The sequence below is a fragment of the Choloepus didactylus genome, chromosome 9 (genome assembly GCF_015220235.1).
Source record: "Choloepus didactylus isolate mChoDid1 chromosome 9, mChoDid1.pri, whole genome shotgun sequence".
Lineage (NCBI taxonomy): Eukaryota > Metazoa > Chordata > Mammalia > Pilosa > Megalonychidae > Choloepus > Choloepus didactylus.
Window position 1 is genome coordinate 110,932,241 of NC_051315.1, and position 12,281 is coordinate 110,944,521.

The following is a 12,281-nucleotide window of genomic DNA, read 5'->3' on the forward strand; positions in this document are numbered from 1 at the left end:
CCAGAAACTAGGAAAGAACTGGTCCACCCTTGAATGGGGATAGAGAAAACACCTGCCAAGTCTGAGACGTGACCACAAAGTGAGCTGCCTGCCCTAGGCTGTGGCAGAAACAGGGTACTTGCAAGACAGTCCAGAATCCCAAGCCTGAGCAGCACATGGTGAGGAGCCAAATCTGCCCTTTGGAACAGTGTAGGAATTCAGGGTCAAGAAATAACAGCCACGGCCACAAAACCGATCTGAACTATGCAACCCAGGGTGGCCCTAGCAAGTACAATCATGAAACCACCCCTTTGCAGACTTCTTCATAATCAGGGCACAGGCGAGATTCCCATTTAAAAATGCTCTTCCAAAGATGAGTTCACAGCCAAACATTGCAAAACACTAATAGCCACTGCAATCAACAGTCAGCCAACATAGCAAATGGGAGAATTCACACCTGAGGAGCAAGAGAAAAGAGAGCAGTCTGATGTCACTTTAAAATAAGTAGGTTTAAAATATCCAGTAGAACTTCATTTCGAAAGTAGAGGATTGGACAAATATGTGTACATCTGCTCCTCAAAAATCCACCAAACATTATACTAAAGGGATTTTTAAGGCATAATCCTACAAAGTTCAGGAACAAAGAAAATATGAGAGAAAATAACAATAAGAGATATTTTTTAATGAACATCAGAAAGTAGATGGATAGGTGGTAAATAATTTAGACTTTGCAGGTCATGTGTTTCAGTTCCAACTACTCACCTCTACCATTGTAGCATGAAACAGACATAGACAATAAGTCAATGTATGGGCATGTTCCAATCCAACTTTGTTTCCAAATGTAGGTGGTAGGCCAGATTTGGCCCAAGGGCCACAGTTTGCCAAACCCTGGCTGAAAGCTGAGTGGCTATGGGGGGAAGCAAGAGATGCACTGGTTTGTGCCGTAGAAACCTGTAATGGCTGTGACTGAGTAGCTGTCCTCTCCTTGGCTCCAAGAACTCTGGCAGCCAGACTTAAGACTCCCAGAGAAAAAACCAGAAGATTCTTCTCTAGGAGACTGAGAAAAGGTCTACAGATACCAACAGTAAGACCCACCCAACAAAAAAAACCAGGTCCCTGTATAACCCCTTCAGTGAAGCCTGCAAATCAACAAGCTCCACCCATGTACACATCCAAAAATCTGTTTCTAAAGAGGCTTATTATCAAATGTGACCATACAGCCAAAGGCCACCAGATTTTTGAAGGAAGCTTGAAAATGAAAAATAGAGACCAAATCAAAGGGCAGAAAAGACATAGAGACAGTGAAAGTAGCTAAGAAATGTTCCCCAAAAAACCATAATGTCCTCAGGAAGATAAGAGGAAATATTATATCCATGAGGCAAGAATGGGAAGCTATAAAAGGGAACATTAAGGAACAGAAAATATGGTACTGAAAATTTAAAATGACAGCATAAATTTTTAATTCCAATGAAAATGTTGGGAGATAAAATTGAGGGTAACTTCCTGGAAAGTAGAAAGAGAAAGATATTGAAAAATAGGCAAAGGTGGTAAGAAAATTAGAGAATTAACCTGTTTTGTGGTTTGCTAAAGCTGCAGGAATGCAAAATACCAGAAATGGTTTGGCTTTTATAAAGGGGATTTATTAAGTTATAAATTTATAGTTCTAAGGCCATAAAAGTGTCCAAACTAAGGCATCAACAAGAGGATACCTTCACTGAAGAAAGGCCGATGGCATCCAGAACACCTGTCAGCTGGGAAGGCACATGGCTGGTGTTTGCTGGTCCTTTGCTCCCAGGTTGTATTGCTTTCAGCTTCTGATTCCAGTGGCCTTCTCTTTAGGTGCCTGTGGGTTCTTACTTAGCTTCTCTGGGGCAAACTGTGGGCTTCATCTCTTAGCTTAGCATCTCCAAACGTCTGGTTTCAACATCTGTCTTCAAAATGTCTCTGGGCATTTTCTCTCTAAGCATCTCTTAAAGGACTCCTGTAAACTAATCAAGACCCACTTTCAATGGGGGTGGGTCACATCTCCATGAAAAGGGCCTAATCAAAAGATCCCACCCACAACAAAGCTGTACCCATAAGCATGGACCAAAAGAACATAGTCTTTCCTGGGGTACATAATAGTTTCAAGGTGACACAACCTGGATAAAGGAATCCTTTAAAAAAGAGAATAAGGAAAATGAGTGGTAGAAAAATGCCAAAGAAATAATATAAGAAAATTTTCAGAACCCAAATTTCCAGATTAAAAGGCTACACCAGGTGGGCGGGAAGATGGCGGCCGGGTTCAAGTGAGTGTCAGCGGCCGCGGGCAGGAGTTCTGTTTCCTGCCAGGCGCGGCGGCGTGCTCGGGCGGCCACCTCCCTGGCCCCCCGGCTGGGGTTCGCTGCCCTGGAGGCTGGCTCCGCCGCGGGCGCCGGGTGTCGGGTGTCAGGCGCGCCGTCCCTCTGCCGCTCCCCGAAAGGAGCCCGCGGTGCAGGAAGGCTTTTCACAGAAACCGCGTGTGCCCCTCCGGTGCGGCCTGGGGACCTCCCGGAGTGGTGGTTTAAGTAGATGAGTACGTGCGATTCCAGAGGAAACCAGTATGCTGAGCTACAGTCACCCTGTGTGAACTCGGAAATCGTGGTCTAGCGATATATGCGTTTTCTAGTAACCACCTTAAACAACAGGATCTAGTCGACTTAAGGGACTCCTGGAACTTCAAGTAATGGCGAAGTAATTGAAGTTTGGGTGTAAACGCGCCCGTGTCTGATTTCTGAGGGCGAGCTGCTGGTGTTGGCTCTGGTCGGCTGCTGGCGAACAGTGGAACCTCTGGAATATTACAGGAGATTTTTGAAAGAGAACTGCCGTCCTGATGGAAGAGAACTTGGTGAATTTAGAACCACCACTGTCAACATAGGTTCAATTAGTACTGCAGATGGTTCTGCTTTAGTGAAGCTGGGAAATACTACAGTAATATGTGGAATTAAAGCGGAATTTGCAGTACCTCCAACAGATGCTCCTGATAAAGGATATGTTGTTCCCAATGTGGATCTCCCACCCCTGTGTTCTTCAAGATTTCGCTCTGGACCTCCTGGGGAAGAGGCCCAAGTGGCTAGCCAGTTCATTGCAGATGTCATTGAAAATTCACAGATAATTCACAAAGAGGACTTATGCATTACTCAAGGAAAGCTTGCATGGGTTCTATATTGTGATCTCATTTGCCTCGACTATGATGGAAACATTTTGGATGCCTGTACATTTGCTTTGTTAGCTGCTTTAAAAGATGTACAGTTGCCTGAAGTTACTATAAATGAAGAAACTGCCTTAGCAGAAGTTAATTTAAAGAAGAAGAGTCATTTGAATATTAGAACACATCCGGTTGCAACCTCCTTTGCCATATTTGATGACACTTTACTCATAGTTGACCCTACTGGTGAGGAGGAGCATCTGGCCACTGGAAGCTTAACAGTAGTAATGGACGAAGAGGGCAAGCTGTGCTGTCTTCACAAACCAGGCAGGTTCTGCCTCAGTCCCAGACAGGCGCAGGTGGACGGGCATGTGAGCGCCACGTTAGGACCATGTGGAATGTTTCACTATTTACCTAGAGAGGCCTTTGAGTTTGTTGTTACCTCAAATTCATTCCTTTTATGTTGTTTTACATTGTTTATCAGTGGTTCTTAAATTTTTGGCATATATTGGAGTCTCTTGGATGTCCTGTTAAAACACAAGAACTTGCATTTCTAACCAGTTCCCAGGTAATTGTGATGCTGCCAGTTATTAAAACCGTGCCACTGCTCTACATTATTCTCTCTCTTTAAAAAATGACCTGATATGACATTGATCTTTTGCTTTTAACTGAGAGATTAAAAGTGTTGGTACTGTAATTAATTTTTCAGGTGGAAGTGGGCTGACAGGAGCTAAACTTCAGGACTGTATAAGCCGAGCAGTTACAAGACATAGAGAAGTTAAAAAACTGATGGATGAAGTAATTCAGAGTATGAAACCCAAATAAACCACATTTTGAAAACAGATTTGTAAAAACTGTATTTGTTACATTGTGCACAAACCTTTTACATGAAATAAATATTAAAACTACATTCTTCTCAAAAAAAAAAAAAAAAAAAAAAAAAAAAAAAAAAAAAAGGCTACACCAGGTGTCCAGCAAAATTAATTAAAAAAAAAAAAAAAAATCGCCCTCCAAGGCACATCACTATTCATTATAAAACTAAAAGTAAAGAAAAGATCCTAAAAGCTAATAAGAGAAAATTCGGTCATGTTCAATGGGTCAAGAATTAGAATGCCATCATAAGTTTCAATAGCAGCACTGGAAGGTAGAAGACAATCAAGAAGAGCCCGCAAAATTCTGAAGTTGGTAAATGAATTCCAACCTAGAATTTCAGTACTCTGCCAAAATACTAATCAAGTGTGAGAATAAGGGTATTTTTGGAAATGCAAGGTCTCAAAGAAGTTATCTCCTATATATCCTTTCTCAGAAAAATCCAATAATCCAGCAAATAAGAGAGGAAACCAAGAGAACGATGATAGCTCACATTTTAAATAATACGTATTGTAAGCTAGGCATTGTTCCAGATGTGTGTGTATGTGTGTATATATACACATTTAATTTAATCTTTATAAGAATTAACTGAGCATAATTATTACCCACATTTTACAAGGTGGCAGAGAGACTAAGCAACCTGCTCTTGGTCACAAAACATGTAAGCAGCAGAACTGGAATTCTAAACCAGAAGACTGGCTTCAGAGCCCATGCCTTGGAGGAAAGAGGAAGGTTTAATACTTATTCGTGACTAAAAAACAAAAAACTCTCAGTAAACTAGGACTAGAAAGGAATTTCCTCAACCAGATAAAGGGCTTCTATCTAACCTACAGTTAGCATCATATTTAATAGAAAAAGACTGAACACTTTACTCCTAAGATTGGAAACAGAACAAGGATGTCCACTCTCATCACTCCTGTTCAACATTGTACTAGACATCCCAGCTACGGAAATAAGGCAAGGAAAAGAAATAAAAGACATAAAGAAAAGGAAAAATTAAAACTGCCTTTATTCTCAGATAACATGATTGTGTACTTATAAAATCCAAAGGAATCTTTTTTAAAAAATACTGGAACTAGTCAATGAATTCACTAAGGTTCCAGAATACAAGAGCAATATACACAGCTCAACTGAATTTCTATATACTAGTAACAAAATGCTTACAAAATGAAATTTTTTAATATATGATTCTTAATAGCATAAAATAAACAAAATTCTTAGGGACAAATTTAACAAAATATGTACAAGATCTACATACTGAAAACCACAAAACGCTGTTAAGATAAATTAAAGAAAATCTAAATAAATGGAGAAAGATACCATGTTCATGGATTGGAAGATTCAATATTTTTAGGATATTAATTTCCTCCTACAGATTCAACATAATTCCAAGCAAAATAATAGTATGCTATTTTGTAGAAACTGACTACCCAATTCTAAAATGTATCTGAAAACATTGTCAAAACAAATTAGAAAAAGAGGAGCAGGACTGGAGAATAATGTGTCCAGATTGGAACAAAAGAATGAAGTTTCCAGGAAGGAGATCTCCAAGAAAGAAAAAAAAATTGATAGATTATCTGATAAATTTGAATGTGTTAAAGAGAGCGATTTGGGACTGACGTAATGATAAGTACGTGGAATACCCTATCTTTAATTCCAAGGAAAGCAAAACATATGCAAAGAACGGAAATGTAAACATTATGCACAACTGTGAATAATAGTTAATAGTCATTGTAATGAAAACATTGAATGTCCCTTTAACCAAAAAGTGTGGTATTTGTATCCTTGGAGAATAAAGAAGACAGTATTTGTGTATACTTAGGCAGGGCTCAAAGCAGGAGAGACAATTAAATCCTCTTAAGACAAAACAGAAAGTCAATAGATAATATTTAATACTGGAGAAAAAAAATCAAGAACCAACAGAATAAGCACAGAGCATAGGAATATGTAGACCACTATTAAATGAAACTGCAATGAGAGTTGAAAGTTGTGGAGGATGTGGCAGGAAGGCTGCTGGTTTTCAGTATAAGCTTTAGAAAACTATTTCACTTTTTAAACAGTGCACAGGCAACACTTTGATAAAAAAGAAAAACTCACTTTAAAAAGTCTTGAGTTAACATATTCTATCTTTTTTATTTTCTTTCTTTATTTCTACTTCCAGGAATGGAAGAAGTATCTTGAGTTTGAAAACAAAACACTGGGATGGATACAAGCAGGGGTAGTGAGATCTCAGCAGTTAGCCCCACATGGCTTTCTGGGTCCAGGTCAGAAATCTTTGGGCCCTCAAACCTCTGCATGGAAATAGCACCAGAACTCTTGGTAAGTGGTTATTTCAAATGACTTCAAAGACACAGCCTTAAGTCAAAAAGGAGGTGGTCATTTTATGCCAGAACATTTTAACCAAGCCTATAAAACAAATGTAAAAATTTTTAAAGCAGCAGGTATTGTGCAAAACCTATATTCGTATCCCAACTCTTGTCCCCAACCTGATCCCTGCTGTCCACCTAACCCCAATCCTACTCCTCACTCCCTCCCATTTCTGAACCCACTCCTCTCCTAAGATTCACCCCCGTCCCTGATCCCAGACCCGCCCTGGACAGTGAGTTTCACAGAGGCAAACCGTTTCCTTAACTTTTACTAGACATTTAATCCTCATCGTAGCTAGTAGTTAAAATGCCACATTTTTATATTCCAGTATGCCAGGTTATTTAAGGACCAAAACACTGGCATTTTAAAAAGTCTGAAATCCAAATCATTTATGTCTTGAGCCATGCCCAGATAATTACACGCTGCATTAAAATAGCTTATTGAACAGTCTTGCACTTGTTTGAAAGGTGTTCTGACCGCACTCCTCCGTGTTTAAAACACTCCCAGTTATTTTATTGCCAGTTGGTTCTCATTTTCCAGGTTGCTAGTGAGGCTGAGCATCTCCTCGTAAATTTGTTAGTCATTTGTATTTCTCCCAGATCCAATGGGAGAAGCCCGTCTTTGGGGAGGCCCAGGGTGAACGAAGATGGACGTTAAGGTAAATAGGTAGAGAGGTAGAGGGGAGAGTAGGGGAGGGAAGGAGATTGAAGGAAGGGGCCCAAGCCCAGTTCTCAGCCTGCCTTCCCATGCCTGGATTCTCGCTGCATTCTTCTGTCTTTTGTACTGAATGTCCTAGTGCCTGAGCCCCTCACTCCTTTTCCCTATCACCCCACATGGAGACCCTGAAGCTAGACAGGCAAAGAAGCCCTTGTCCCGAGCCTTGAAAGAGCCTCTTAGATAACGCTGCAGAGAGGAAGGTGCCCTACCAGCAATGTCTTTTTCCTCCAGAATTGTAGCCACCATCCCATCCCCAACATCCACTCCGTTTCTGACGCCCCCTCCCTGATACTCACCACTCACCCTATTCCTAAACCTCATACCATACCTGGTCACAACCCCTTCTGGACTCTCCCCATCTCTGACCCACCATTGCATCCCCAAATCTCACTCATCCCCTCCCCAAGCCTCCCCCTATTCCTGACATGCTTCCTTTGCTGAGCCCCACCCCCATTTATCCCAAACTGACCCCCCACCTCGTCTCTGACCCCAACCTCAATTCCTGATCCCCAGTACCACCCTTGATCTAAATCTCACCTCTGAGCCTCACCCCACTCCCAATCTCAAGTCATCCCTGGTACCTCCCCATCTTATATAAACCAACACATTCTCAGCTTTGTTTATTGGTTTTCTGTCATTTGCAATCAAAAGATCACTGTCATTTTCAATACTTATCTGCAACATTTTTACGCAAATAAAAATCTGATGAAGATAAACCACAAAAGCCAACCTGATGACAGATGTATGTTGCCAAATACAGCAGGAAGATGAAAGGCTTGGGGAACACAGATAAGAGGATGCTTTGGGTCGGTGATGTGTAAATCAGCCCAAGTTTTTTCAGCAGTCATTTATTCATTCAATAAATATTTGCTGAACAAAAAATAGACTCCAGGCAATGTGTTAGGCACTGGGACATGGGTGAACAAAACAGACAAGGCTCCTGGCTTCAAGGAGAGAAAACAAATTTTATTAGAAAAGTCTGACTGTCCAGCTGATGGTGAGGTTCCTGATGGTCCATGTTGGATTGGAAGCTCCAAGAAGGCAAGGGCTAAAGCTGCTCCTCTCCTCCCATATGAGGCCCAGCAGGGCCTCTCGCATAAATGACACCCAACACGTTCTATGATGTTGGTCATGGGGTAAAGGGGATTCTCATGCAAAAGGTCTAGCTTCCCCATCCCTCTCACCTCTTGTTCACCCTTCACACATAGGGGGAAAATGTTTTCCAGCTCCATCACAGGGTCATTTGGTGGTTTGATATTTAGGCAGCACCTGTCACACTGTCCCCAGCAGACCCAACAACATACTCAAGATAGGAAAACAGTTCCATGAGCTCTGACCAGAGCCCAAGGAGCAGCCAAGCACCCTGGTGGGAGAATGCTCAGTGGCTGAGATGATGTTCTTGAGAGGGTCAGCAAGAGGGTCCAGCCCACAAAGGAAAAAGCTTCAGCCCTGAGTGCTTTGATCTAATGTCAAATCCAGGCTTTAGAGGTGGCCGTGTTAATTACCGATTTGTGGGTAAAAAATACAGGAGCTCAGCAGAAATGATGATGCTTCCTTTACATGGAAGTGTCAAGGTCTGTCCTTCCTTGGAAGTATCTCAGCACTTCCTCAGAAGGCAGGCTTTGGCAGCTAAAAACAGCAATCCCTAACTTCCCCACATTCTATAGCTTCCCTCCCAAACCTAGATAGTATCAGTCCACAGTCCACAATCAGACAGCCCCCACCCTGCAGGTTATGAGGACGGGATGGTCTTTCATTGATGGCTTTCAGACATTTGCAGAGACACTGGCAGTAGAAGAAGTGTGAGAGGAGACGTGATGGCGTGCCAAGTACTCCTTGCTGATAAGGCCACGGATGGCCAAGATCTTGAGGAGTCCATGGCGGAACTTCTGGCCGATGAAGGCATAGATGATGGGGTTGAGGCAGCTGTGGAGGAAGCCCAGGATCTCGGTGGCATCCAGAGCCCGGTCGATGTCATTGCGGCGCTCACAGGTCTCCTGGATCACCTGGGTCCTCATGAGGGTGTCTGCCACCAGGACCAGGTTGTAGGGCAGCCAGCAGAGCAGGAAGACGAGCACCACGGCAAAGATGACGCGCATGGCCCGGTGCTTCTGCCCCATGTGGGCCTCGAACAGCGTGCGCAGGGTGAACCCATAGCAGAACACCATGACCAGCAGAGGCAGGACGAAGCCGAAGGTCTGGGGCAGGATCCGCAACACCATCCGCCATTTTGCTGTGTTGTTACCCAGGACCTCGTAGCAGACTGTGCTGGAAAAGGGTGGGTCAAAGGCCTCACGGAAGGCAAAGAAGGGCAGGGACAGGAGCACAGACAGTCCCCAGATGCCCAGACATATGAACTTGACCAGGTGGCGCTTCTGGGTCAGTGTGCGGGTGGCGTGGACAATCGCCAGGTAGCGGTCCACACTGATGCAGGCCAGCAGCAGGATGCCACTGTAGAAGTTGACTTCCTTCAGGAGCGAGGCCACCTTACACAAGGGAGTGCCGAAGACCCAGCCCGTCACCTTGGAGGTGGCCCAGATGGGCAGTGTCAGGGCGAAGAACAGGTCGGCGATGGCCAGGTTCAGCAGGTAGATGTCCGTGACAGAGCGGCCGACCCTGTTGTATAAGATGACCAGCATCACCAGGGAGTTTCCCAGCAGGCTCAGCAGGAACACCAGGGCATAGATGGCGGCCACAGCATACTTGTTGAGTACCGTGAATTCTGGCCGGCATGGGGCAAAATCTGGTAGATTCGGGGGCAGGCCAGTGACATTCAGAAACTCTTCATCAAAATACATCCACAGATCAGTATTATTCCATATGTTTTCCATGGTAAAAGTCATGGCTGTATCTAGTTGAAAGATCAGAAGGAAAGAAATGTGATTTAGGAACTCAGATTCAAGTCAGTCTCATCATGGGTGTGAGAATGATTGCTGGGATATCTTTGCTTCTCTATTGTTATGACACCCAGAGAACATCCCCTACCCCCCACCACCACCCCCAAATTGGGTTTCTTTAAAGGGAATTGTCAACCTTCCGTAATTCTGAGGCCTGGTCTGGGTATATGGGATCAGACGGAAAAGAGAAAAAGCCTTTGCCCTTGGTTGGCCGTACAGCTGCTTCAACTCTATCTCAGCCCCCTCTTTAGCCTTCTCCGTCCTGGGCCATGTCTGTGTATTCGAATGGGAGGACCATGTCAGCCTTATTGTATCGGGGGAAGGCCAGCAATCAGCCAGATGGAAGGAGGCAAACCTGTTCCCAATTTTCCCTTTCTACGTTATTTCTCCCCTTCTATTCTCTCCCTAATTCTTTTTTCCCCTTCTTAAATCCTACTGGGAGAAGGAAGTGATACAAATTGCATTATAAGCAGATTTTAAGTATTGTCTCTAAATGAGCAATAGACATTTTGGTCCCCTGTCTAAAGGAATTTTAAGTATTTAAGAGGATGAAGTTCCCATCTTGGCCCCCTTGTGCCCTAAAATTACCTCCTAAACATCCACAGAATAATTCAGCAGATTTCAAATCTTTTTTTTTTTTTTCCTATTGTGAAACACTTTGTTGAAACGAAATCCTACCAGAAGTTCACTATGGAAAAAAAAAAAAAAAAAAAAAAAACAGATAAAAGCTCAGTTGCTCTGGGCGAGAAGAATATACTGCTCTTTCTACCCAGATAATCTCTGAGAAGCCTCCCCCCAAATCTCCAGGGCTCCCCAGAGAACAGTCTGAAAACTTTTGGAAAGATCCTCAGATTGGAAATAAGGACACCTAGTGTCCAGTCCTGATTCTGTCCCTAATAAGCTGTGTGACCTTGATTGGGTCCCTTGACCTCGACAGATTTCAGATTCCCCATCTGCAAATTGAGGAGGGACAGAGTAGATAATCTCTAAGTTGTTTGCAGGCCTAAGGCTCTTTGACAAATTCATTCGGATCCATTTGTTTTAAAATGTTCTCTCCCTGCCAGTATTTGCATTTCCACAGAAGACAAAATCTTAGGGCAAAGCAATAAATATCGAATAGGGGAACTGTAAGTCTCCACCCCACAAAAAGGAAAGGTATAAAAGGAGGAGGCAGGGAGGCTGTGGTCGCCTTGGTGCCCACGGCAGCCATGAAAGAGGTCAAAGATGAGTTCATGGACCACCAGTGAGGAGGCAGGAAGCCAGCCAATGTAACAGAAATCCCCAGGTCCTGGAGATACGGATGCATTTTCTAAAATACAGCCAAACAAAGACCCCCTGCCCCAAAGAAAGTGTTGGCAAAGAGAGGTGCCTCCTACCTGAGGCGCTGTCCAGGTGTGTCCAGCAGTGGTCTCTGCGGCTCAGAGACCGGATGAGACTTGACAGAGGGAACTTGGTGAATAAAGGGAAATAGGGAAACCACGTCACCTCCCCTCTGCGCCCCGCCCATGTCTTCATTTGGAGAAGAACAGATTAAGTCAAGTGACCACAGGACATCAAGTATGCCCAGTGTCTATCTGTCCAAACCCAGGCATGAGACTGGGGTAAGGGTCCATTATCTGAGTTCTCCACACTCTGGACAATTATTTTTATCCTCTTCTTTTCTTGTATTTATTTCCGTTTGCTTATCCCTTAAATTTGCTAGTAGATCATCGTTGAAAGCTTCCAACTTGCCTGACAAAGGGAAAAGGAGTTGGCTTCATGTGGTGGGAACTTCAGAACGTCTATGCAGGAAGGACTCGTGGGCAACCTGGTGGGAAGCGGGGGAAGGACTGCCCTGAAGCTGTGGGCGACAAGCACATAATTTTTACTCTATTGTAGGCTCCTTTGGGGTGGCTTGGGGGCTGATGGAGATGTTGGTGGAGATTTGGGGGAAGGACTAAACCCTTGAAAGGGAGAGTTGGGGGTCAACGGTCACCGTGGCTCCCCTCTCAGTAACAAACGGCAGCTTTGTTCCTCTGGCTTTGCTCTTCTAACACTTTAATCATTTGTCCACTACAGCATGAATCCTCCTGTACTGTCATGATGTGTTTCCAAGTCTTTCCCACTAGATAGCTGTTAGAGAGCAGGGACGCAATCTATTCATATCTATAGCCTCTGTCAAAAAACACAGTAAGTGCTCAATCATCGGTTGTGGTATAAATGACGTCGGACATATCTGCTAGGATTTACAGACACCGCCACAATTCAGAGTGTCTATCGCTTTCAGCCACACAGTCACACCTAAG

At 43.7% G+C, this 12,281-nt stretch overlaps 2 protein-coding genes across 2 annotated transcripts; one reads left to right on the forward strand and one right to left on the reverse strand.

Moving 5' to 3' along the window:
• Positions 1–2,730: 2,730 nt before the first annotated feature.
• On the forward strand, positions 2,731–3,989 carry LOC119543829 (exosome complex component RRP43-like; the record flags this gene model as incomplete). The annotated part of the gene is made up of 2 exons (XM_037848671.1): positions 2,731–3,472; positions 3,855–3,989. Coding segments are annotated over 2 exons (858 nt in total), but the record flags the coding sequence as incomplete, so codon positions are not given.
• A 4,055-nt stretch (positions 3,990–8,044) lies between these two features.
• On the reverse strand, positions 8,045–11,526 carry LOC119544192 (C-X-C chemokine receptor type 1-like). The gene is made up of 2 exons (XM_037849419.1): positions 11,373–11,526; positions 8,045–9,950 (listed from the first exon to the last, which is right to left on the reverse strand). The coding sequence occupies exons 1-2, from the start codon at positions 11,509–11,511 to the stop codon at positions 8,866–8,868; spliced, it is 1,224 nt and encodes a 407-aa protein (XP_037705347.1). The 5' UTR covers positions 11,512–11,526; the 3' UTR covers positions 8,045–8,865.
• Positions 11,527–12,281: the final 755 nt, after the last annotated feature.

Coding starts and splice junctions, on each gene's coding strand:
- LOC119544192 (XM_037849419.1), bottom strand. CDS start 11,511: ATGAAGACATGGGCGGGGCGCAGAGGGGAGGTGACGTGGTTTCCCTAT. Junction 9,951..11,372: donor ACACCTGGACAGCGCCTCAG/GTAGGAGGCACC, acceptor TCTTTCAACTAG/ATACAGCCATGACTTTTACC.